Source organism: Chroicocephalus ridibundus, chromosome 13 (genome assembly GCF_963924245.1).
Source record: "Chroicocephalus ridibundus chromosome 13, bChrRid1.1, whole genome shotgun sequence".
Classification (NCBI taxonomy): domain Eukaryota; kingdom Metazoa; phylum Chordata; class Aves; order Charadriiformes; family Laridae; genus Chroicocephalus; species Chroicocephalus ridibundus.
In genome coordinates this window covers 3,741,889-3,769,090 of record NC_086296.1, presented here as the reverse complement: position 1 = coordinate 3,769,090, position 27,202 = coordinate 3,741,889, and the positions used below count along the sequence as shown (strand labels likewise).

Here is a 27,202-nt window from a genome sequence, read left to right as displayed (position 1 = left end):
GAAGGGTACGGTAAGAGGGAGGCAGCGGGACGCCGGGACGGCTACTGCACCAACTGTCTCGAGAAGCACAAAGCCCCATCTCCCGCGGCCGGCATCAGCACATTTTATGAACTCGGAGTTCTCAACAACGATTGCCTGTGACACAGAACAAAGCTGGAAACACATCAAGTATCAGTAAAGTTATCCTCTGTAAGCAAACAGCAGCTCTGGCATTTTGGAAAAGAGAATGAGCTGTAGAAGCGGCTGCGGATGCCAAAAAGTTCACAGAAAACACAGAAGAATGAATATTCTCCCCGAGTATTGCTTCCACGATACGAACCCTGCCGTGGTTGCCAACTGTTTCCATTCCCAGAAATAAGACTCTTCATCCCGGCGGACCGGCGGCGGCGGCACAAGCTGTGAGCAGGGAGATTAATGCGCGCCGAGAGGAGAACACACTGTATTGGCATGCAAAGGATTTGCAGCTCATTAGTCATTTTGACTCGGACAGGGACAACCCTCTGTTTGGAAATTACTGGACATCAAAATAAGAGTATCTTTAAAGGGCAGCGGAATGCAGCCAAGGTTATGCGTTTAATTATATTTTATAAAAACAAGAGATGGAAAAGAGAAAAGTTTACATTAAAGAGTAAATAAACAGAAGGAACTCTCCCCGCCCCGAAGTCCGGACGGACGCTCTGCCACCTCCTCCCAACATGCCTTTGTGATCCCCAAGCACATATTGCAGCGTTAAAGGCATTGCTAGAAATCGCCCCCGGGCAAGGAGCAAAACTGCCCGGTTTGTATTGTCCACACTGAATTAAAAGCAAAGCGCAACTGGAGATCTTAAGATAATTTTAAAAATATTGAGCTGTAGTTATCCGTGAGGTTACTTAAAATGCAAACACGAATCCTGCGGCTTTTCTCCCTGTCCAACCGCATCAAACACGCACGCGAGAGGAGCGAGACCTGCCACGTGCCGAGCCCTCGCACATCCAGCCGAGTCCGCCCAGCAGCGCGCGCCTCGAAGCCCTGAACATCAAGGCAAAAGAACGGTAAAGTTACGGACCCTTCCTAAAAGTCCCACAGAACAGCCACGAGCATTTTTACTGAAAAAACTATTTATTTGTTTAACATAAAATATCTAGTGTGGAATTAAACTATCCGGTGTGGCATCAGTAACATAGGAACAAAAGGAGTATTTTACAACAAGCTCGATATACACAAAGTTTTTTAAACATTAAAATGTATCCAGCTTAGAAACTGTACATTCAAACACAGGAAAAACATTCAACGTTCTTTCGGCAAGCATTTAGGAATAATAAATCATTCCATCAAAGCACACTTGGAGAATTATTTTTCCCACAACAGCTTTGCACATTAATATATCGGACAGTTAGCAAATCTCTGAATCCCACAGTTCTGTTTGCTCTCAGGTTTAATTCAAAATTATCTCACTTTATTGTTTTAAATGAACTATATTAATTCCTTCGTCCGTGAAAAATACTCGACTGTGTACAACAATCTTTGGAAGCTTATTATATACGTCAATGGTGTTGCCATATTAACAAAATATGACTTGTGATTATTTATAGGCTATTGTGGATCAACCCGGATGTTCTTCAGTTTTTCGGTGAACAATCTAAGATGTCCTTCCCTTATTAACCAAATAATACGGACCTGCAAAACCTGAACCTGGGCTTCTTCAGCGCCCGATCGATTCCTCCTGATTTCAGTGAGGTGGGATCAGCTGCGGGGGCTCCGCTCTGTCTCCCTCTATTCAGCTGATCCAAAGCCCACGAATGTCCACGGGAGATTGTCCCAGACTTCAGGGAGCTTTGGATCGCGCTTTAGGCATCGCTGTCTTTAAATCGAAGACCCGGAGTATGAAGTTGTCCTCAGCGGGACCAATCCTGGCCGTTTACATCGTTATATACATTTTCAATGCAGAATTCGTAAAAAGTGAAAAGCAAAAATGCCTTCAGTTTTCTTTTAATACTGTAAATGTCACAGGTTAAAAGTGAACTACTCAACAGCGCGAAAAGGTTTTGCATTACCTGTAAATCTTTACCCGGGAAATATTTTATTTGAAGTATACATACGTGCAAGTTTATGAGATATATATATACTTCACCTAAAGCTCTCTGAGTGCACCCTTTGAAGGCCATTGCAATGCAGTCCTTTAAAACTGTTGAATATTGACTCAAAAGAACGAAGCGATATGTGAACATTAACACTGGAAAAGCAGAATTTTAACTAAAGACACTCAATAACAGACAAACAAACTTAGGAGCGGGGCTGTAAGGTGGCATTCCTTCAGGCCACGGATGCACTTTATACTCATTCTCACCTCTCATGGGGGATTCTCCTAGAGGCCACCCAATTTTGGGGTGTCCACCTAACTGTGAACGCAGCTCATGGCAAGCCCCCATGGCGAGAGGCTCGGAAGCATCTGGATGTGTCCCCGTGAGGTCCGTGCCAGGACTGGCAGGCTCTCAAGCGCCTTCACCAGCAGGAGGGAGAAGATGATAGTCACAACCGTCATTAAAAGGTGAACAGTCCGCACTATGCAAAGGCAAAGCAGGTTTTCTACCTCGCTGGTCACACGTGTGGTCTAACATCTGATCTAAACCCATCCAGGAACTGCTTCCTCACTGCCAATGTCATGTCCATCTCTCGCACACCGGAGGACAGTCCAAGGGAAGCAAGTCCATCCATCTCTACTTGCGAGGCAGCACTGAGCTACCCCAGTTGCATAGTGTGGGGGTTTTTTTTGTTATCCAACTACAGCCTGACAGAAGGAGATGAAAACAAATTATTTGCGCTGGCTGTCGGCGCCGTGAGAGCCCTGTCTGTTTGCTGGGGATCGACCGGAGCTGGAGCTTGCTGGAGACTGAGCACACAGGATACAGAGACGGCAGAGACAGCGAAAACCAAACCAGCGTGTGGGAACAGCCTCCGGAACAGACGGCGTGTTTGTGTCATCAGCCACATCTACAGCGGGATCCCCTGTGAGCTGAACTGCATTTTCATATTACTGGGAAAAGGAAAGTTTGCCTGTTCGGACCAACTGCTTCTGGAGTCCTTCATCGCAGTCGCCATCACCGAGCGGTAAATGAATGGACAGGCATTTTGGTGCCTTGTCAAACTTTAACTTTTCTCAGCAGAAGATACCCACACACAGAATATCAATAATAACTCTTTGGCCTTTTTTTATTAGTCTGAGTTTCCTCAGTTTCTTTAAGGAATTATCCACTTCTAATTTTCCTCCAGTGCTATAAGCAAACAGCCTAACGTGTCTCGGAGCATTATACTGCACCACAGTGCTGTCGAACCCTAAGCGAAAGCTGAGCCCCAGTTGTGTTCATTTGTATTGCACCTAAAAATGGACTCAGTGACCTATTCTTGCCCCACAGAAAAGGGGCCAGAAAATACTACTTAAAATATTCTACTGTGCAAAAATTTGTTGCACCTACCTACGGTTACGTGAGACAACTGACCACACATACTATAAAAATGTATTGCTTCCCACCGCCTAGTGATTAGCATTTAGTCCGTCTCACTTACATTTGGTTGCATGTTCCATAGTCTGGAATCCTGAAAAGCAGCTGAGCCACGGATGAGACATGTCTCAGCTTCCTTACGCCTCTCCTTGCTGCACATCCACAGACTCTGAAATCTGACTGCCTGCCTGGCGACAGATTTCTGACACACAAGACGAACTTCTCCTCGCCTGAACTCTGTTACATTCTCTGGCAAGAGCAGAATCATCAACCTTGAGGGGCACCATCTGAAGGAGTGAAGTTCCTCATCTAAGGATGATCACAGTTCGGCTCTTCCCATGATTTTTCTTCATTTACGACATGATGCAGCTACATTCCTTTGTCACCAGCTTGCCGTTACAGTCAGTGAACAACCAGCAGCTATCGAAACGTCTCTGTCAGGAGGCCAGCTTCTGTTGGGGGACACTTGAGAGCAGCTCCATCCAAGCCGCTACACGCAGCTGTTCAGACTGAGGCATTTTTATCAAAAAGGTTTTGGGTACACCACCGCGAGAACATACTTAGGCAAATTGAGCAGAAACATACCCGGACCCATGCAGAAAACCACGGCGTGCATCTCCACACACACAGAGACACCGGTACAGCTGAAGGAGTCTTCACCAAGCCACAGACAGAGTGCTCAATGATTCTGGCAATGGTAGAAAAGTCAAATTCTGCTCCAAACCACAAAGACTGACATTTCTTATATAAGGTTCCATCTCTGCAACAATACCACGCCTCACTGACGCAAACTACCTGCCTTGGATGGGAGAAACATTCCAAAAATCGTTTCCGAGCAATCAGCACCTGCTAATTCTCAAGGAACAGAACCCATAAGCGAGGGAACTAGAAAGCATTGGTTGGTTTGCCGTTACCACATTTTGTTGTTGTTGTTGTTGTTGATGGCTAAAAAGTGCAAGGCAGGCATCTAATTCATAAAACCTATTCTGTAGTGTATGGAATCCACCGTGTGCTATGCCAAGTACACAATAAATATTAGTCTTTTGGTTTTAGGCATCAAAAGTACATTATTTTAATTACAGCTTATACTGAGTTGCATTCAGTTAGCTATTTGCTTGACACGGGACATTTTAAGCTGAAGAGCTGACCATGCAAGCACAACAGACTTAAGAAAAACCCTTCCTGCTAAACTTCAAATGATATCTGGATCAAACGCCTCTCAATACAGAAGTAAAGTTTTTATGAGTGTGAGCGAAGAGCAGCAGAGACACAATTTGCTTAGCTTCAACCCAAAAGTTCCTGCAGTTTGACACATGACGTTGGCAGTGAGAGGATGGTCAGCTTTCTATGCTTCAGGGTTGGATTTGTTGTGAAAGAGATCTCGCTCCTATCATTCGTTCTTTCGGCAGGTTTTCATGTCCCATCATTCCTGTGATCCGGAATTTGACCTGGTAACCCCTGGGGAATGAGATCCTCTCCCAACCATCTCCTGTCCCCATTCTCTGTGGCTGGACTCCTGTAAGCCACGACCTTTTGTTTCAATGGGCAAGAAGCAGGAAGCCACAGCGGCCAGCAGGCAACATCCACTGTAAACCACCAGCGTTAAATAGACTGAAGATTCCAACATCACCTGCAGAAGAAAAGGGCAGAAAATACAGAATAGTATCCCTGACCCTATCACAGAAATACTAATACTAATGTAGTAGTAGAAATTTTAATTACAGTATTGGAAAAAATGTTTAATGTGCACTGCTGCATAATTTCTTTCCTCAGTGATGACAGAGAGCTATTGAACACCGACAAAACAAGTGCCAGGAGGTGCTGCTGCCCTCAGCTATTAGGCAGGACTGAAGCAAATCACAAGTTTTCTCGCTACTGCTCGGCAGAGCTTCTGACACAGTCTTCTGAGTCCTGTCGCTGCGCAGCCTGGCTCCCCCAGCCTCCCTGTTCTCACGCCACGTACCCTTAAGGTTTGCATCCTCCAGGACCTCAGCCTGGGATCTCAAGAGAAAGGTGGCATTGCACCACAGACAGGAACTCCCTGCCTCTCACAAACCCCACCTCCAGATGGTGGCTTCCAAGGTGCCCTTACATCCATCCAGCCGCCTGCTTCTCAGTTATTTATCCCCCACCACATGGACCTCTGGAGCAAGAGGCAAATTCAGAGATGAACCCGAGTTCTCCTCAAGGAACAGGCAACAGGAACCCTCCTTCAACACATCACGCACAGATTGCCCTTGGTTTGGCCCTGACAGCAGAAGAGCAGGTTCCCCATCACCTTCCTGTGCCTTCAGTCTCGGAAGGAGAAGGGATTTTACCTGTGCAATGAAGGGGGTTATGAGGGCTCCCACTCTAGCCATTCCACTGCATGTTCCCAGGCCCAAAGCACGCGTGGCTGTTGGATAAACCTGTGAACAAAGCATCAGTCTGTTAACCCTAGTGGGAAGTTCTCTTCCCTCTAGTCTCCTAAATCGATGGAAATTAATACGTGGTACTACAGCAAGTTCTGCTAGACAATGACAATGAGATCATCAACTCATATCTGGGGTAAGGTCCATTGTGAAGAGGTCACAAAAATGACTTTCCCACCATGTTCTCACTCCCCTTAAATATTCTCATTACAAAAACAACCTCCTTACCTCAGGAGTGTAAACATAAGCAGCCTGAAATCCTCCTGAAATAAAAGCTCTTGCAATGAAGAGCAGCACAGTAAGAACATTTCTGTGAGAATAAAAAGGAGAGCAGTGTTTGGGATTGTTCTGTACAATCTGTTTGTTTAGCTTGGAGGCAAGCGCAATAAAAATGCTAAATCGTCAGAACGATTTCTTTTGTTTTTTAATGAACCCTTTGTATTATTTCTGGACCTTTAATATAACAACGATGCCAAACAATCTGCATTCCCACAATCACATCAGTTTTCTGAGTGTATTCATTCCAACTGACAGCTGTGGCCTATTGGAATAAGGAGCGAATGCCTAAGCTTATCTAAATAAGAAAAATATATTCCATGTTATGAATGGTGCTAACAAAAAAATGGCACATATGGGAAGGAAATGAGGGTGCAGCTTTCCTCTTTAAAAGACACGAACCTACGTACCACCTAGATATTTGCAGCTTTGTAAGGCTTCTTATTACGAGGTTTCTGTACTATAAGGTTTTTTACCATGCCCGAAAAGGTTTAAATTCAGAGCGCTCTCCCTCTGGCTGTTTGGTTATTTCCTCATTCGTCAGCCCCAGGGTAGGGACGTTGTCGCATGCACGTGGCACGAAGGCCAGACACGGTCAGAGGCAAACTCTCAGAGCTCAGCTGGAAATTTGGTACCGTTAAGATTCAAGGGCAGAGCTGCCCCCTGACTTGTTCTTTGGAAAGTCTGCATGATGAACAGATACTGAACAATACCAGAATGTGAACCCAAGTTCTTTTGAAAGTCGGGCCCCACATATTAGCAATGCCGGCATCGAGCTCCACCAGCCATGCTGTATACAACTTCAAGGTTGTGCCAGTCTGTGTCTATTGCTTCTCTTGTAATCGTGCCGTAGCACCGAGAGCCCATGACAAGTGAAGCCGTCAGAGCAGCTGAATGGGAGGCAGAGGCTCGGCTTGGTTGTCAAGAACTGCCCCGGTACCGTCAGCCTGGAGAAACACAGGTAATGAATGGCAGAGAGCAGCACACGAACCAGCTACTGAGGCTCATGACATCAGATCTGATTTAAACTTTGTCCAAAGGTTACCTACTGCTCAGACATAAGCTCTTATTTTCCCCTTTGGATTGTTCCGTCCACAACATTATAGTGAAGGATTTCTCCTCTCCTGCTTCTTTTGGTTTCCTTCCAAACTCTGGTGAGAAAACCTAACACCATTCTTAAATCTTTCTCCAGTTGAGCACGACCATCTCATGGCTTTTCAAACCATCACTTCCAATTCTCCTGCCATAATCAAGAGAGAACACGGATGAATCTGATATACCAGCTGTTCACCATGTTTTACTTACCTTCCAACACAGAGAAACAGCAGAAGACTGCAAAACGAGAAGACAAAAAAGGACAGGGCCATGGTTTTCTTGCGGCCTATCCGATCAATAATCCATAGTGTTACTAACACACCTGCAGAAGGAGAGAAGTTGACTGTCGGGAATTGAGCAAAGGTGGAGGCTGCAGCAGCTAGCTTTTAACACAAGCTGGATTACTTAGATTTGAAATTTTGTTCTCTCTTTCTTTAAAATACTTTGCTGGCAGAGGCATCAGGCAGGGGTGTGGAGTGGATTGCCCTAGGCATTGGTGCCCCCCAAAAACAGAAGCTCTGTGTCCCAGCTGGTGAATCTTGCTTCATGTTCACAGCCCCACTGGTCCACACAGCCGCATGCCCGCACGCTCAGGGGCTACGCGCTGACGTGGGAGTGAGCAATCAACTCTGACAGCTGTTAACCACTGATTACTGCCGTGGTTACCAATGTGAATGCTAAACATGCTTGTCTTGTGTCTCATTGGAATATCTTTTGTTCAGCTTCTGACCACTGTTCCCTGCTAATCTTCCTACTGCTAGATTTAAGGGCTCTTCAGAACTTAGTATTTTTTTTCCATTGTGTTATCTACATGCTGCCATCAAGTTATTTCCCACCTGCTCTTTGATAAAGGAAATAGACCAAGCTCTGTAAGTCTCACAACATTAAGTATTCTCTCTTATGCAGCTTTTCCAGATCCTTTTAAAAGGTGATGTACAGCAAGTGTGGGGATTATTCAAGCATCACAGCTGCCATATTCAGTGCCATATTCAGAGGTGTCCCTGTTAAGATTTCTTACTCCTTCCTTAGTATGCGTCAGGATCAAATCAGTCCTTTCAGCTATAGCATCAGTCCGAGAGTACATACTCTCTTTTCTGTCCACTGTACACTGACATCCTTCCCAGAATGGCTTATACAGGACAGTCCTCCTATTAGGTAGCGACTATGCGTATTTATCAGTCAGACTTACAATTTTTCACCAATTAAATGGCTTCTCTTTGAGCATTTGTCCCTGAAACTATAATCTAGAGCAGTGAAAATAACCTGACCACTGCCTCACAATGTTATTTCAAACAGATTAACACTGAGAGATCATCTTCTACATCTGAAGAAACGATGGCTGTTACATACTAACTATCTTGCTTGTCCTATGTCAGATTGTTCATTGATATTCACCGGAATTGACTGGAAGCCACGACTGAGGCTGAGCACAGACCTTTAGGGAGCAAGTTCTCCATTGATTCACTATACCCGTGATCCTTTTAAAATAGTTCTGGAAAGTCATTTATGGATAAAAGTTCAAGTGATTCTGCCCCTTTGATTTAATTGTTACTCTTCTTCTGAACGCCTAATACGTTGCTTGGATAGAATCCATAGTCAGATGGGCCATTAGAGCTTCACAAAGCAATTACTAGTGATTTTTATCTGTAGTGATGACATGGGCAGTGAGGAGAGCTACAGCTCCTGTGCGTACAGCATATATCAAGTAGTCCAAGCAAGAAGCTCCAGTGCTGCGGCAAATACGTTGGCATTAGGCCAGAGAGAGGAGCCCACTTCATTGCTTGTACCAGAGCCCATTCCAATCCCACTGAGCCACCGGCAGTGAATAACTGGTACTTCTTATTGCCACTTACCAGGGAATTCTGACAGGGTTGTCCAGAGCAGATCAGTGTAGTCTTCCTCTGTCAGATACTCACAGGTCAGGCTGCACTTTGCTTTAACTTCTTTCCTTCTACTGGATACTGTGGGAGGAAAAAAATAAAATCCGAACATTTAATATATTTTAAGTAATCTCTTCTCTGCTTACCTTCCTTTACTCCTGTTATGTCTTTATCCCTTTTAGTGCTGAAACCGATAGAAGGGATGTACTGAAAAGAGCCTGTGGCACAACAGTTATGTTCTACCTGGAAGATACAGCTGTAACTGAACAGTTTATAATCTTAGGCAGAACGTCAGAATGTCTTACCTCTGCAACCATCACTATCAGAATGAAAACTTGCACTTCCTTATCAGCTGTACAGGCTTAGTTATTTTTCAGTCCAGGGTTCAGGACAGTGAACAGAATTAATATCAATAATTCAGTTTCTCCCTACATAAACTGGGATACTAACACTTCATCTATACTTTGAGAAGACTGAATAAATACCATGTCTGTGTAAAAACAAGTATTTTTAAAGGATGCACACTCCTTTGTGGAGGCTAACCAGAGTTAGACTTCTCAAATAGCTAATACGCTGTTGTACGAGCTTGGGATCTGTCTTCTCCCAATACTATCCATCTTCTTTCTATAATTTTCCAACTATCAGACAGCTTTCACTAATTACAAGTGTTCTGAATACAATCATGCCTCCCCTGTGGAATCAAACTTCTCAAGCCTCTTCTTAATGCGGTCAAAGCACTTTTCTTTTTACACAAAAATCTGCAACAAAAAGGGTGATGGTTTCCCACCATTATCTTTTTTCTCAGCAGGTCTTCACATCTTGAGACCCTGGGAGCTCCACAGCAGCAGCAATCTCTAGCTCAGAACTAATTAGGCCTGTCAAATCTGGAAACTTACATTTATTCAATCACTTTTTTTCTCAAGAAGAACAGATATTTTTTCCAACAGGACTCACTTGAAGGTTGTCTTGCTGTTTTACATTTTGGACTCAGAGACACTGCAGGACCTCTCTGCATTGTGCAGGAGATGAGGAAGTCTATCAAAAATGTTTCAAATAAGTAACCCTTTAAGTGGATCCCTTAAAATTCAGGCTGGCAGCTACAGTCCTTGCCAAACGAGCAGCAGAAGGTGATCTAATAAAAGATATTCCACCTCTTAACAGGGTATATTTAAAAATAAAAGATGGACTAGTACTCACTGCTGCAGACATCTCCTGCTTGGAAGAACTCTGTAGTTAATAAAACTAAGCCATAATATGAAAAAGCATTGGAAAACCTGCAAGGAAGAAAATGAGAGAGGAAGTCTCAGCAGGTCAAACCTACAGTAAACAACATGAATCAAAATTGAGCCCACTGTGTGATGACTTCCACTAAGTGCTACCTCAAAGCCATTTCCTATCAGCATTTACAAAATGAAATGGCAATTAGATTGAGAACGCTAGTGATTGGGTGGTTTAATCAATTACAAATCAATACAGATTGGGATTTTTTTGGGGGGAGGAAGCTGCTGTATTTTAGTGATACTGTAAAAAACCTCCATTAAAAACCATATAGAATTGCGGTGGCACTGAACCATTTATATTTCCTCTTACCATATAAACCAGAGTAACAATGTGGTCCATCTAAAATGGGGTGTAAAAAGGTCCTTCATTTTTCCTCGGTCTTCCTGTTGGAAACAAGCGGAATTCAGATGATCAGAGGGCGCTCACTGGTCCTGGACTGGAGGATGCAGAGTGGTAAGGGATAATACCATACACGCTACTGTGCACTATAGCTCAGGATGAGCGTTTGGTTTCAGCTGAAGGCTCTTCGGGTTATAGGGGCCACGCTGGAGCTGGCATCCAAGTAAAGAATTCCTCTGCCAAGGGGAATTCTCTAGGAGCATAAAGTTACCAAAAGCAGTTCACGCACAGGGTAGGCTACTCCTCCACAAGGAAGGTGAGAAACTGTCAGAACAAGGTGGGGCTGGAAAGAGGTAGGGAAGAACTTTGCCAGTCCACAGGTGGCATATGATTCACGTGGCCGACAGCCAGCTCCTGCAAATTAGAGCAGCCCCTCAGGGCTCTGGATCTAGGGTAAGGTACCGAGGAACTACGGGCAGCCCTCCTGCAGGCAGACCCTTTTCAAACGGCGTGGTGTGGAGGGCGCAGCACATAAACTTGTGGTTAAGGAAAAGTACTTTCCCACCCCACCCTGAAAACAAAACCATCCAAAACTTGGAGAGCGTTCCTGCACAGCCCATCAAAATTACCATGACTGAACCAAATATTTGTGAAACGCACGAGAGCTCCAATTCTCACTGATCCAGACCTTAGAAAATCAAACCTCCATCTCTCATTAATAAGACGCTGTCATTACCAACAGGCTCCTGCCTAGCTTAACAATTTTGCTGTCGTTCAAATCTACAAGTCTCCCTCGGCCGTCCTTCCTTGCTGGCTAACTTTGTAACTTTCTTTTCTTATAAAAGTCTGCTCTTTGTTCTGTAAATGCAGAGCTGCTTTAGATGCTGACAGGGGTGTTGAAAAGTTGGCCGTATAAAGCTGAAGTGGAAAAAAAAAAATCCAATGCGATTCATACAGTAATACGCAGCTCAAAAGTAACAGCCTGAACTTCTCCATGCATCAGGACTGAATAGAAGCTTGCAGCTTTCCCACTCCAGAAAATCAGGATTAGATTAAGAATGAGGTACAGCTAAAGAGTCGAATTCCATCTTGTCTCATGCGTTCTGATCTGAGTTATTCTGAAGCCTCAAGGTTTGACTTTCTTCAATAATAGGGTCTTAGTGTGAGGTTAAATAACATTAATGCCCACAATAAAGGTCCTTTTCACTTTCATGATTTTCGTGTAAATAAAAAAAAGAAACTAACTCTTCCTCACTGTGAAAGAGGCATATATGATCATCTCTCATTTTTTTACTACTGGTTGAGACATCAAAATTAAACTTAACATTGATTATTTGCTTATAAAAATACATGTGAATGTAGCCCAGTTTCACTGTATCCCACGTTATTAATGTGCCTGTTACCTGCACATACCTGTCTGGAAATAATTAATTTTCCCAAAGGCATTGGAGCTCCATTCTCCGTTGCTATACGCTTTAAAGTGGCGATCGCTTTTTCTTGATTTCCAGATAACACATCATACCTGGCACTTTCTGGCAGCCACTAAGAGGGCAAAGCAGAGCACATGCAACAGTGATGTCAAAAACACAGCAATAAACCATCTGGGGTTCTTCTTCTTTGTGGGCTTACAGTGGGAAATCTCAGTGACGCCAGCAGACCACTCACATAAGGAAGGATTACAGAACTAGTCTTTAACAATTCAGAGAACCATCTTTCTGCCAAATGTCAAACTCCTCAGTAGGATTTAAGAAACTGCAAAACCTCACTTCCACCATAAAGTCAGAACTCCAGTCTAAAATCTTTCCATTCTGTTACCTCAGTTTTATTCCTGAGAAAAGTTAGGCTTTTTTGCAGGTTCTTTACATTATACCTTCCCAGCAGGAAAGGCAGAGCATCCAGGGCAGATAACAAGATGCTGTAGGCACAACAAGCATCTTAGCACCTGTATAACTGCAGGTATTCCTGAAAAACAATGACAGGGACTAAGGAATAATAAGAGCTACTGAACAACCTGAGAAGGACATGTATCTTTGAGAAGGCTGAATGATTGACAAATATAATACCTAACTGTGCACTGAAGCTCAGGTTTAACTCATATACGTCTTATTTTTGAATCTGACCTGCACTATGCGGATTTTACCCCTGATGTGGGTGGATTTTTAACGTGGCCGGTAATTATAAAAGCTTCTATTTTGACAAAATAATTTAAAAATCTAAAGAGCAACCAGGGAAAGTGCAACAGCTTTTAATAAAATGTTGATTCCACTGAGCTTAGCTGAAAACAAACTCATTAAATTGGAGAGATTTCCAGGCCTGATTTGGTTTCACAAAATTCCAGCCCACCATTGTCCTCCAGCAATTACAGTCACATAAACACAGCTCTCACTGGAATGTTTTTACTAGCACCCTGTTGAAACAACAGCATTTTTGTCACTATTTCAAACGTTTCAAAGAAGACACCAACACAGAGCTCAAAAACTGTCAGGATTTCCTTCAATCAGGTTAAAGAATCAGGTAGAGAAGTGGTAGATTGATGGAACACGTATTTATCTTTGAAAGAATACCTACAAAACATAGGACAGCGAAGAGCAAAAGTGGGAGGGCAGAAAGAATGAGAAGCCACCGCCAGCCAAGAGTGGGCATCACCAGCACTGCTAGAAGGACTTCAAACACAGTCCCAATGGCCCAAAAGACCTGCCAAAGGGAAAAGAAACAGTCACAAACGAGAATTAGAGTGCTCTTAAGGCCTCCTTCTTTATAACATTCCAAGATGCGCTCTCCAGGGACAGCTGGAGAGAGAAATGCCAGAGACATTTCAAATATGCACCACTGTATGGAAATAGAGGCCAGACATTTTAAGGGGATCTGTTTAAATATCGCAGAAGGTAAAATGCTCAGTTCTGAAAACTTAGCATCGACTTTCTCCAGACACTCACGTTTAACTGTAGCTTCTCATAAGGAATAGGCTCATCACATGGTGATTCTTAAGCAAAATTACTATTAATATATCCTTCTATGAGTATTATTCCCAGCTACCACCCTGAGATTTATGGTATTTGTTTTCTTTACCGAAACCAAGCTACCAAAGCCACAGTGTTTGGCCTGTAGATGAAAGAAGGAATTGATACTTTCTTAGCAAACAACGGAGCTGGCATCCTCTTGCATATCCTACCCATGCAGGATTATTCTCCTTTGGATTACGAATCCACTTAGCACATTATTTAATATTCAGAACATATTTCTAACCCAGGGTTGCTCAGAAACAGCCAAACTGTGGCAGAACAGAAGTAACGCGGAAAGTAGTAATTTATCTACTGAACTCTATTTATGAAAGATTAATCAACTGAATGTAGCACTAGCCAGCAGCTATCTTAGAAAACTGGTTTTGCATTGAGAAGCTGTTTCAGTTTGGTGAGGTCTTCCACAGGGATGCTCCTTACAAACTGACTGATGCAGACAAGTGATAATACTGTTCTCTGACCCTTCAACCAACAATTAAAGGGCTGGGAATTTTGCCTTAAAGTATTTCTAGGACAAAAATCTGCTCTCTGTGACTTTGATGCATTTGGAGTGAATATGGGGAGCTGAATTTAGCCCTGAATTTACTGAACAGTCAGTTCTCCACTATCCATTACTGAGTTGCAGATTAATTTCACCATGAAATTAGGTGACACCCAAATGGCCCCCCCTTGCGCTAAGAGCAGTAATTTACACAGCACTGGATGCAAGTTAATTTGCAAAAAGGCAGATTCAACAAAAAGAGTAGAGTATCACCCAAATGTATTATGCTGGTTTTGGACCCGAATTAGTTAATACTAGTGTATAGGGGTAATCTCAGCTCTGCACTAACTTGGACAATCAGGATTTGAGTGCTGCTATGTGTGAGATTTCTAGTCAGTAGGACTGAATGGATGGAACCAACAGCAGAATTTGTCCCTCTAGGGACCAGTACGCACAGCTACACTGCTCACCTCTATTAATAAAATGCACTTGGCTCTGGCTTTCATTGGAAGGAATTCAGCATATAAGGTTACCCTGTAAAGAGTGAACATTGAGAAAAATGTCATGTTAGCACGTTGAGAAAAATGCCACGTTAGCACAATGAGAGAGGTTCAAACCTTTCGTTTGCCTTTTATTAAAATTGCCAAACCCACAGTAGTAACGCAAAACCATTCCCAGCCCTCAGAGTCAGCAAGACTGTGGACACTGGTTCTGACTCCCCTTTCTACATCAGAACAAAACCCCTTTAATTCACCATTGCAATGGAGGGCAGAATTTGCTCTGTTTGCCTGATTTTGTAACCCTATAGTTGTTAGCTAGATGTAGCAGCTCTTGATGCAGGTATTTTCTCAGCCCTCCTTTGGTCCGGGACAGGCATTATGCTGGTTATTTTCAGTGCGGTCCATCAGCATTCAACACAAACTCTTGCTGGGTAAAGTATTTCTTCAGGGCTTCACAACTGAAGAGAATTTTACATCAGTCTACTCTGCCAGGTTTCAGTTCTCCAAGAGGTGAATACTTTCAAGGTCTGATCATGTTACTGGTATAAAATAATTTGCATTCTTTTATTGTGGGAATTCAAAAAGAAATCATCTAACTCTGCAGAGTCTTTGTTTCATGACTGTGCCAAAGAGTAATGGCACGGCTTCTCTGTGAGTATTTCCTGAGGATGAATGCAAGGGCCAGCAGCCAGTCAAGGATCTCTTTTCTTCTTCAGACCGGCTGGTAAGACTTGTCATTCTTTGCTCCTACTCTGTTTGCATTCCATTGACTCATCCTGCTTCTGCCTCTAAATTTCTTTGATGCTTGTGACAAAACTCCTACTAACTTAACAAATGGTGGATTGATCTCCGAGTAGCTTCCTAGAACTCAGTTCACTGGAGTACAAAGTTGCCCACAATATTATATTAAATCAGTGATTAAGAGGAGAAGGAAGTAAAATCACATAATGAAATGTAGAGCAGTCCCCTATATATTGCAGCATAAAACAGAGGCTGATCAATACTGTACAGAACTGTATTCTTAAGAGAATACTCCATATCTTTGCAAGTCCAGATGTTGGCAGTGTGGATGAACGGTCATACTCAGCATCAGATAACATCTTGCAGAAAATTCCCAGAGGAAGCCACTGCTTCTTAGGTGCAGCTCCTACGTACGTATAGATAGAGGGATATCTGCTATAGTCAGTTAATTCATTATTGCTGGATGCTTTCTTTTTAATAGCACCTTTCATACCAATCTTTCTCTCATACCCATTATAGAATACAATACTACAATTATAAAGATAGCTATTTCATTCCATTGAAATTCAGGCACTCATAGCCAAAGTTACATACCCTACTTAAGGATACCAGAGAGCAGCTGCTTCAAACACATTTACTTCTCTGCCAAAGGAATCACTATTATATTTAGAACGAGAAACAGACTCAGCAATGGAATCCACTCTTGAGTTCTGTAACCAGCTCTTCTTTGTCTCTCATTAAGTCACGTAGCCTTTGTGCGTTATCCGCCCCTCTGTAAAGTGGCACTAGCTGTGCTGTCGCTGTTCCGCTGGGGTTCTGTGGAACATCATTAATATGTGTTCGCAGTACGAGGCATTATTAACTCTGCTGCTTTGTCTTTGTGGTGCTCCTGCCTCATTCCGGTTGCGCTCAGTTGGAACTGCGTGGCAGAAGCTGCCTCACTGGTGGTCAACACACAGCAGGCTACCGACTTTCCTATTCTACATGCATGTTACGCGTTTGCGCAGCTTCTAAAAGTGGGCAGGAGAGCAGTAAAAGAAAATTAATACTACTGTAATGTTCCATCTCAGCTCTGAACCTTTTATCTGGGAATGGCAATAGAAAAGACAGGATATTGACTTGTCTATGAGGCATCAATCAAAGTTAGACTCTGATTACTCCGAAATAGCACCTCCATGGGGCAAAATATCTATTATTAATAAGGATAAAAGACTACACAGACAGAGAATGGCTATACTCTTCCCTTTACATTTATAATTAAAAGCCTAGAGCAGAGTTAGTTATTCCAGGCGGAAAATTTAGAGATCCTCCTCTTCAGTGAATGGAATGACACAGTAATAGAGAAATACCCTGATGCTGCCTTCTTATTAGAAATGTGTCTGAGCCATCAAGATATCTTCAGCGCTCCAGGTCTGCGCTCCATGGTTTTGGAATTCCAACTAAGGTTCAGATGTGCAAGTCCAGGCTCTGACTGAAGAATAATCTGCAGTTTTACAGACACCGGGAGTCAGGGCTCAGCTCTGCCTCTCAATGCTAGTGCTTCGGTCATGACCTATCTTGCAACAAGACCATGTCATCCCTTATGGACTCTGCCAACACAATCCAGCAATGGGATGTTTAGGCACAGCTACAAAATGCTCTCTGTTGTGTTTTACCCACTTCTAGGTGGGCTCTTCGGGCCTCTCATTTTCACCACGGTTTACCTGAGGGAATGAGAGAAGCTTTAAAGGACTTAAGGCACATAACAGATTACATTTAGGTACCCAGCTTGTTCACGTAAAAGTCCCTGTAAATCTGATTCACCTCAGTGATATATTAGATATTCTCAAAGCCTTCTCAGAGTTTAATATATTAGGTCCAAAATACTTAGAGGAAAATGGGTTTGGGACAACGGAACAGAGGCATGTCTTCAATTTGACATACGCATTTTTTTTAAAGTAAATAGAAAAGAGAAAGTTTGGATTTGTGAATATTTACTTACGACTGAGGCACTCCTCCAATCCCAAAGCCCACCAGGCCCCTCAGCACCAAGATCCAGCTATACACTGGGGCAAAACCACTGAGGATCCCATAATAGAGTGTCCATAACACACTGATCTTTAGGCCCTGTATTTAGCAAACAAATACAAAGAAAAGAGTTTCTGCTGTAACACAAATTAACAAAATGTAAAGTAGAGCTTCAAATTCCTTTTATTTCATGGGAGGACAATTCTGGCTCTGCTTGATTCTGCTTCATACACGTGGACTATGATATTTGTGAACATCATGCACCGAAACATCCACACTGTAGAAATATTAGAATATATTCTAGTAGGAGCTGAAGACTTACTGTTTTTCTCCCGTACTGGTCTGAAATGTTTCCCCAAAGGGTGGAGCTGGACATCATTCCCACAAACACCACCTACGAAACACCAGAAAAAAATCTTCCCATTAACAAAAAGACAAGTGAAAATTTCCGTGTAACAGCAAAGAGAACACAAGGTCACAGTGAAACTAGAAAATTTCGGCTCTAGCAACAGAGCAAAATGTCCAGCTGTTCTGGGTATAGTTCTTTTGCAGTAGAGACTATTAAAGATAATGACTCATATAGTGGGATTTTTCAAGAGTCACTAACTTCACTTCCGTTGACTTGAAAGGGAATTTGCCATTGCCCAGGAACGGGGATGAGCGTCAGCAGCCTGTTCAAGCCAAGGTCTCTCAGTTTCTTCCAGTGGTGGGCCCATTTTCAGTAGTTGCCAGGCTACTTGTCATCACCTCACCTTTATCTTACCTGTTCATTTGTGAACTGAATGAGACCAGTGCTGAATATTTTTGAGCTTTTGATAAATGGAAGAAAATGAATTATAAGAAATGACTGGAGTGCACAGTTTGCCATTAAATTAAAATAATTTTCTTGTTTCTGAGTTGTGGGGTTTTTTAGCCGAAGGGTTTTCATAACCCACAAAATCATCTTTCATCTGCTTCACAGCAAGGCCCCACTGACAGTTTCATTAGCGTTACTGAGGGGACAGGCAAGTGGAGACAGGACCAAGTGCCTGGGTTGGAGAGGGGAAGCAACTAGGCACCCCCGGTTTTAATTTTAATTGCAATTAAAAGATCCATTCAGTGACAAACCAGTCTGAAACTAGAACATGCGCTCTGGTATTATACACATTGTGAGTTCAGCCCTGGAAGATGCTGAGTTCTCCAGTTCCAATGAACATATTCAGGAATAAAAGCTGATCAGTGCTGCCTGAGATCTACAAGACAGAGCTGTTGTAGGAGCCCCGTGTGATGCAGTACTTCTCAGCCAGCCCTCCTCCAGTCTCCTGTTGCCATTCTCAGCCAGCTGTCTCAGATTTGAATGGAGATAAAATTAGACCTTGCAACTCTAGAAAAGTCTGAAAAAAGACTGAGGTGTCAAAGAAAATATATTGCACGCTTTTGAGAGCCGACACCAAAAAGTATAGTCTATGCTGTAGATGGAGAGAGAAACAAAATCCTGCCCAGTGAAGGTAAATGGCAAAACCTGAGCATGTTTCCCCCACCAGCGCATTAAAACCATAGAAATTTTGTCTGAGAAAGAAGTGCATAGTCAAGAAATAAGTGGGGTAAGAAGCAGTTCTGTTTGTCAAAGCTTTTGCCTCATGTCCACTGCCCCCTCCTCCTTCTGATTTTGCCCATCAAGAATAAAATTGTGCTGAGCTGAAAGAAGGAACAAGACCCTCCTTCAGACGGGCTGGCTGCACTGAGGTATGGGAAAGGACATGACCTTAATTGACTTAAATCTACTGCGCATTTTGACCAATTTACACACCACCACAAACGGCATCAAAAGCTAAAGGAAACGTAGGAGTCAGAGTCCATGCCATATAAAAGTGGCATACGCTGAGAGAAGGGTCCCAAAACTGGTCTTCCTATCCCTAAAGGCATTGCATGTTTCCAACATCATAGGACCATGCTTAGATGTGGTATTATAAGAGCTCTGCTTGCAGAGATCACTGGACGATCCACCTCAAAAAGCGATTGTTTGCGCTCTCTCATGGCTCCCAGTCTGTCTATGTATAAGCGAACTTAAATGTGGTGAGAGAGAAAGATTTTCAAGAAAGATAGTCAAAATTTACCAATCTTTTTTTTTAATTAATCAAATAGTTTGAATTTTAGGATGAGTCTGAGTCAATTCATACATTTTCCTGGAAATTACATGAAACTTTGAACCTGAAGCTTGCAAATTTTCCTCAGTTCTCACTGAGTTTCATTTCTTCAAGTTCTGACTTTTAAAAAAGACTCCTTTATTCTTCCGAGCCAAAGGCAATCTACAAAGGCCACAAACAGATTTAACTTTGGGATACAAAGCATAATGTCTGAATAACAATGAGTGGAAAAACCTTACAGAATACAGGAGCTGTCAGTTATTTTTCCTACCGATGTGAGCAATGCAACCTGCCAGCTTGGTAATCGCCACTCACAATGAAGCTGAGGAGCTAGGATACTTAAAATCATCATTTCCATAGCATCTGCCATCTAGAAGGGTAAAAAAGAAACAAGAATAAGTAACTGCCTGAAAATTAGATTGTCATAGCAGTCAATAATATACCTTCTTGAAATTAACCTTGTTTCTGCTCTGTGCTATTCCCATTCTGTAGGTAAAACAAAACAGCTATGTTTGCAAGATGCGGTGGATGTACACAGTGTAGAGAAAAAAAAGCAACAGGTGGACTTTTAAACTAATTTCTGATTGTCATAATGTTTAGTAACAGTGGCAGAGAGGGTTCAAAGAGCCAAATCCAAAGTTATCGGCGGGTGATTTCGAGGAGGTTTGTCTGGTCAGTCATCCAAGCTCATTCACTTCCATACCGCATATTACAGGCATGAGCTTTCAACTCCTTTACACACAGATTCAGTCAGAGCTGTTTATTACCTTGTAACTTCCTCCCTTTCTCCTTTAGACGCCACTTCTGGGTTTGTATCAAATATATTGATAGATCACCTGTAGACCAAACTCCACTACTGACTTAGGATCTAAACCATGGGAGATTGTAACCTTATATGTAGATGATAGCTAATAAGTACAGGCTCCAGATATCAGTACCCTAAAATATACCGCAGTAGATGTAACATCTAGTGCATCAAGAAATATCAGAAAAGTGAAAACAAAGCCCGTCTTTCTGTTCTTAATATCAAGGTTAAAACTACAAGTACTGGGCTGCTCTTCACCTGAAACTGAGATTACAATAACACTGACTAATACAGAGAACAGAGATTGTAGCTAATGTGGTAAAATCACTGCACGAAAACAGAGATCTGCGTCTGTAGGAATAGCCTAGTGCTCTTTCCATTTGAAACAAGCATTTATAAGAACTTGATTTATAAGAAATAAAGATCATTTATAAGAACTTCTGATTTATAAGAACTTCAGAGACAGAGAAATCAATCAGTTATTCGTTACCCCCACATAACAAGTTTCAGTTCAGCTGTCATTTTAGTATTTCAAGTAAAATTCCTTCTTTATTGTACAATTATCTGTTTGAAGATTTTTTGTCTACAGAGAATGGCTACATTATTTGAAATCACTGAGATTCTCTAACTGACGATCATGCAATTGACCTTGATAACAATTACTTGCCCATGCTAATCCAGTAATAACAGAGAGCTTCCACTGGAACTTTCCAAATCCAATGGCTTCCACCGCATCTTCCACCATGAAAGTATCTAGGAAGAAAACAATCCTAGTGCAGAAGTGTGTTCCTTTCCTAGTAAGAGCCATGCCTTGAGACAGATTTTTCTGTGAATGCAATTACTTATTAACTGGGTAATCTGAGATCTAAAATATATGAGAGAGCTACTTAACTTGTATACAGTTCCTACTGAGGAAAATCTCTATGTTCTTCAGGAATTGCGCTAAAGCCAAAATAATTCTAAATATTCCTAGAATATTTTATTCACATAGAAGTAAACGAGGGTAGCACCAATGACTCCAGCACATGTTCAGCCTATTACTCCTGGGAGTGACTCCACCAGCCACTGAATCGCAGCTTCCTCTGGTGAGAAGTATCTGAGCTGTTCAACAGCACATAGCAATACTATGCAAGTGATGGAAACTGCAAGAGAGTATTTTATTGCATGGAGAATAAAAACTGTAATTATTTGAATCGAGAATTTGTCCGAGACATATATATCTTAAAACATACTTTTGTTAAAACTGGTGATGGTTCTTGTTTCCCACACATTGTCATGACCTCATTATTTTGTTCTATCTGAAGAAGCTGAGGTATCTCAAATTCCTTTGCTGAAGTGCAAAATGGAATACACAACAAAAATACATTTTGATATTCAAGTTGTTTAAATCAATTCAAGTCTCAAAGTTTTAACACTTCCAGCAGCTTAAAAAGTACATTTGCCACAGAAAAGCTTTATCTAGCTAAGAGCTGGACATCCTCACAAAGCAAAAGACAAAAACACAAACCAAAGGGAAATCAAACAAAATCTAACTCATAAAACAAAGCAGAGACGTCATAAGACCCCAGTTTGTAACTTTAACCCAGGCATTTGATGCGATGGCACTAAGGCTCAGCATATTGGGCCGTTGCATCACTTGCACTTTTTTGGGCAATGTGCCAACTGAAATTCCACCTAAATCCGCGGACTTGCACTGAGGCCCTGAGTCTTTTGAGAAACTCACTGAGCTCACTCCATGCTATTCCGGCTTCCTATGGCATCAATAGGTTCGTAAATAAGGCCCTGGGAAAACAGTCATCCTACAAAATTTTGATTTGCCTTGTGCTAAGACGAAAACAACATTTCTCGTACTAGCGTTGCCTTCAGGGATCCTTCAGGCTGGGATGTAGGTTCATTCTGTCCCTCTTGTCCTCTAGGCAAGGAGGAGACAGGAACGCTGCAGAAGCCTCATGCTCAGCCTTGAAGGTGAGCCACGTGTAACTGCTCGAGTAAACTGGGCGATGTTTTAGGAGCAGTTCTAAAGGAAACGAAGTCAAACCTCCTCTATGAAATAGGTGGTGACAACTGGATACAAAACTGCTTAAAAGGGTCTATTACTGGTAACATAAAAACAAACACATAAAGCATCCCTCAGAGAACAAGGCAGCTAAATCATGATTTTCAGGTGTAACATGATTTGCCTGTATTATTGTTTCCTTCTTTTATCTGGGGATCTTTAACTTCTCTAAACCAAATATATTCAGCCTGGTTGCAACACGACTGAAACGAAGAGGCCACACCTTTCTCCTTACAGGAAAACACGAAACCTACTCACCATCAGTTGGGTTGGCAAATTCTTTTGGCACTGCGGCTCCATCCTCAAGCTCAACAGGCTCTAGCTCTGTCCGAACACCCTCAATCTGAATTTCGTGTTCTCCTGAAATGACATCCTCATCTGACCTTGAACTTTCCCCAGTACGGCGAAACTTGACCACCCTGAGAATACAGAAACAAGGATTAATACTTTGGTGGGTCTTTTTGAGGTCGAAGCTGTGTTTGGTTACTCTTGAAGCCCTGCATGGTCAAACAGCAGCCAGGTTTCTCCCCGCGCTCCTGTCTCCGTTTCACATCCACAGAGGATACTGTGACTTTCATTTGTATCTGCTTTTAGATATGTTATCCTGTTGTTACTGGCTTTGGAAAAACTCTAGAGTACCTTGCTCTGTGATACAGTCATCGATTTTGTACGAAGAGGACATTATCATGCTAACTATAAAGTTATAAAAGCATACAGGTTATAAAAATATGATAAAATGATACATATGTAATTTTGTGTGCCTAGACTTTCACTGCAAATTAGACATAGCCGTGTCATTGAATTTCAGTTGCTTTGTCCTTTTAGGAAGAGTTTTCCACATTGTTTTCATAAGAGTGATTTGTGTCTTAGGAGAAGCAGAAGTCCTAAAGTTTGTCAGATTTTTAAACATTACTTAGTAAAGCAAGATTCATAAGATAATTCAGTGAATTGACTGAGTTTTTTTCCATCATGGTGATGACTGTGTGACTACGGGTATGATTGCTTTCATCTCTTGTCTTGAACTGAAGTCTTAATTAAATACCTGTATTTTAAGGAACTATTTGATTTCCAATACTTGGTTCATCTCTGCATTTTTTGAATCTCTTAGGTAATGAGGTGGGGCAGAATAAGCAAGTGAATCAAAGGGTATTTTTCTCATTAAGTCCAAGCCAAGACGGAAGAGCGTACCTGCCTGCCAATTATAGCCCTGGCATATGAGATGATGATTGTCACATGAGCGTCACGCTCACAGCTGTCTATAGTTTATATCATTTCTGGCAGTAGCTGAGAGACAATCACCTAATCTCTGCAGCAAGGCCACGGAGACAAGAAGACATGAAAACAGAACTTTGCTAAATTGACACAACTTTCGTGTTTTGGTTAGAGTGATTTTGTACAACGCTTCATGCATATAGAGGAGGTCCATTTTTCATCAATTAAGTGTCCTGTGACCCAACGAGGATTTTGGAACAATCTACCATACTTAATGCAACAGATTGCTCAAGCTTCCTTCACTTTACATGCAACATCAGTGCAACTTGTTCATCCTGGCAACTGACAATTCCTTGGACTTTGGTGAAATAGCTTTTTGGAAATAGATTAAATTAGTCTTGCTGCTACTACTTCTAGCTTCCAATACCTTAACGTTTTAATTCTACAATAAAGATTGGCAGAGAGCCTCTTGAACTTCAGTTTAATCCTTTGGTTTAAAGGTCAGCAAAACTAAACTATCAGCATCCTTGCCAACTGCAGCTGCAGCAAACTGACATGCATGTGTGACACTTCTAAAGGTGATCTGAAAGACTTTTCATATTTGGCAAGGCCTCAACTCTTATTTTCTCTTACAAGTGCTGATGATACAATCAATACTTAACATAAGGGCAAAGCAGTGGGCAATCTACAAAACTCCCAAAATGGATTTTGGTCCACTGGTGGACAAGAGGATGAAGGAATGAACATCTCAGTCACCCATGGGTTTTTTTACAAAGACAGAAGTCCTGGCCACGACCAGCCGTTCAGGCCAGCTTAGGATTTCACTGTGGTAGAAACATAAAGCAGGGGGATACAAAACGTTTGGTTTTTTTTTTTCTCATAGTCCTGGCACATGTATTATTTGCCTGACTATATACCATCTGGGGAATTGCACATATTCACTAATGATATTCTGGCAGTAACCTGGGGAGAGAGAGAAGAACACTGACCATTTCCTGACATCATCACTCATTTTTAGGACAGGTGATTTGCAGGCCGTTGAGATGTTTTGGGTTGATTTTTTCAGGTAAACAGGGCATTCCAAGATCTCTATGAGGCAAACATTCCTTGTATTACTTTAGTAACTTCTGCAGCAGGAAACTGAAAGCTTTTCTCCAGCCTTCATGTCTTGGCAGACAAACAAGAGTCTCACAAATTTTGTTTTCTAAGATAACATTTGAAGACCTTAAACATAAGAACACAGAACAAAACCCCAGGCCTGTTCGAAATGAACAGGAAAACTACATTGACTGCAGTGAAACTAGGGTTTATCGCACATTCTGATTTGGGGTATGCAGAGGATCCCTCACTCAGTTATAAGAAAAGACAAACAAAACAATGAAACTCTGAATTCAGGTTTGTATTTAGTTCCATTGAGAAACTGAATTTCATGTTTTCTTCATATGATTGTTTTTTTAACCTCAATACAACTATCTTGGTTTGAATTTTCTTTTGCTGTCCCTATAGGACAAACACAAGTAATTATTACGCTCGTGTTAAAATTGTCACCGAAGATATAATCCTCATATCACCTACAAAATACATATTCAGCAAACAAACACTGAAATTTGTATGCCCGTGAGATTACTTTTTTATTACACAGGGCAATTAATATCAAAGTACCATTCATATCTTATTTGCAAAAGCTTTACAAGCACCTGGTTAAACTATACGGGAAGTAAACTTTCATATTTGTATGTTTTAAAGAGGACTATTACTATAACTTCAGCAGTCTCAAAGTCTGGTGCAAAGTTGACTGAAGTATATGGACCAGATTTCAGGAGGTCTAAAGTGCCATCACTCCAGGGGATTATGGCTGAAAATCATTCATGCAACCTATGCTGGTAACTGTTCAGGTGTCCTAGTAAGCCACAAGCAAAATAAACATGCCAATAAAAACCTTCCTGACTTTAAAGTACCCGATCACAAAACCTCTGTATTACTGTTTCTTATTTTGTAATATTTGTTGGAGTCGACTTTCAGAACTGACCGTTTTGGAGATGATGGTTCCAGACGCTATATGAAGGCACTGACTGACCTCGTAATTGTAAATACCTCAATGGCAATCTGAGTAGAGAGCTATCTGGCCGCATTCCTCATCACAGGAAATTTAAAAATATGTTTATTACTTAGGAACCTATGAAACAAATTGACACGAATGAAGAAAAAACCACACAGTGATACCGACTGTTCCATACTTGCAAAATTCTCCGTAGCTGAGACACCTCAAAGAGCTGCATTTGTTTGCAAGATCTCACAGCACCAAGTACGTCTAATTACACCTACATTGAAAGGTACTTCAGAAGATTTTTCTGTGTTTTGTTTAAAAAAAACAAAATCAGGAAAAATGGCCTAAGGAAATCATATCTTACTCTTTTTACTGACAAGCTGAATGTATCCGAACTAAGTATTTGAAAATAACTGGAGTTCATGTCTATTTTCCCAACTTATTAGAAATGTTATGGGACAGTTTGCTCTGTCATTGACATGAGCTCATGAATATTTAAAAGCAACTTTAAGCATTTATTCCCTGCCTTGCAGAGCCAATGATTTATAAATAGGAATACGTTTCAAACCACCTGATAATGGAGCATTAGGAGAAATGCACTTGTTTTTAAATGAAACATTTTGCATTCATGAAAAGGAAAGGAAATACCGGTGTTAAAAGGCAGCAATACTTTTATCACCCTTTTGCCCAGACCCAGCAACCACATCCCAACAGCCAGGAGCTCCTCACAAATAACGGCATTTTCCTTGTGCAGCAGTGTCTGCTTCTCCAAAAAATATAGTTAGCAAATACTGGGATACTCGCTGCAAACACACCTTGGTAAAAAAGGTTCTGCTCTGCAATGAGTTCATGGCATGAAGGAGGGAGCGGAGGAAGACGCCTTCCCTAGCACAACGTTATTTACAGATGCGATCCACCTTGCAAATGCAATAGTACTGTTTCCTCTCAAAAAAATCCTTTGGCGCTTCCCACCGTTTCCTTCCACCCCTCCTTATTTCTACCATCATCAAGTTCTTGCAATAAAAAAAATAAATTAAAAATTGAGTGAATTTATATAACAAACGGAGCCGTGCATGCCTCCGGGATGCTGAACCCAGGCAGCTATCCAAGGAAAATGGCCTGCTTCCTGGGGCCTAAGACACTTCCTGAGAAATAAATTCCCTTAAAAATCAACCGGGGTTCCCCGCATCCCCGCTCAGAAGCAGCCCCGCGCACCCCCGCTGCCCTGCCGGCGCTACTCACGGCAGCTGTCTCAGCTGGAATAAATCATCCTCCATTGCCGGGCTGCGTCTGGAGGAGCTGCTCTCATCGCTCTCGCATGGCGGGGACGGCGGGGCTGCGGGCGGGCGCGGGCGGCTGGACAGCTCCGGCGGCGGCCCGCGGCCCGCACCGGGCGGCGCGGGAAGGGCTCGGCGGGGCTCGGAACACCTCGGCTGGGCTCGG

General features: G+C 42.2%; 1 protein-coding gene across 2 annotated transcripts; it reads right to left on the bottom strand.

Annotated features, from left to right (window-relative positions):
* Positions 1-42: 42 nt before the first annotated feature.
* Positions 43-27,202, bottom strand: SVOP (SV2 related protein). Of its 2 annotated transcripts, none has more exons than XM_063351604.1 (16): positions 27,002-27,202; positions 22,759-22,919; positions 21,112-21,270; positions 19,911-20,009; positions 17,836-17,907; positions 17,488-17,612; positions 14,736-14,799; positions 13,333-13,458; positions 12,178-12,306; positions 10,735-10,808; positions 10,342-10,418; positions 9,118-9,225; positions 7,475-7,586; positions 6,122-6,203; positions 5,801-5,890; positions 43-5,112 (listed from the first exon to the last, which is right to left on the bottom strand). In XM_063351604.1, exons 2-16 carry the CDS (start codon positions 22,798-22,800, stop codon positions 4,906-4,908), a joined length of 1,566 nt encoding a protein of 521 aa, XP_063207674.1. In that variant the 5' UTR covers positions 22,801-22,919; positions 27,002-27,202; the 3' UTR covers positions 43-4,905. The 2 variants fall into 2 exon arrangements, with proteins under 2 accessions (XP_063207674.1, XP_063207673.1); XM_063351603.1 differs by having other exon boundaries at positions 21,112-21,197.

Excerpts from the sequence above, each read along its gene's own strand:
- SVOP (XM_063351603.1), bottom strand. The coding sequence starts at position 27,036 with ATGGAGGATGATTTATTCCAGCTGAGACAGCTGCC. Across the intron at positions 17,908-19,910 it reads AGGTTGCATTGCTCACATCG|GTGGTGTTTGTGGGAATGAT; the intron begins GTAGGAAAAATA and ends GGTGTTTCGTAG. Across the intron at positions 9,226-10,341 it reads AGCAGGAGATGTCTGCAGCA|TATCCAGTAGAAGGAAAGAA; the intron begins GTGAGTACTAGT and ends TTCCTCCCACAG.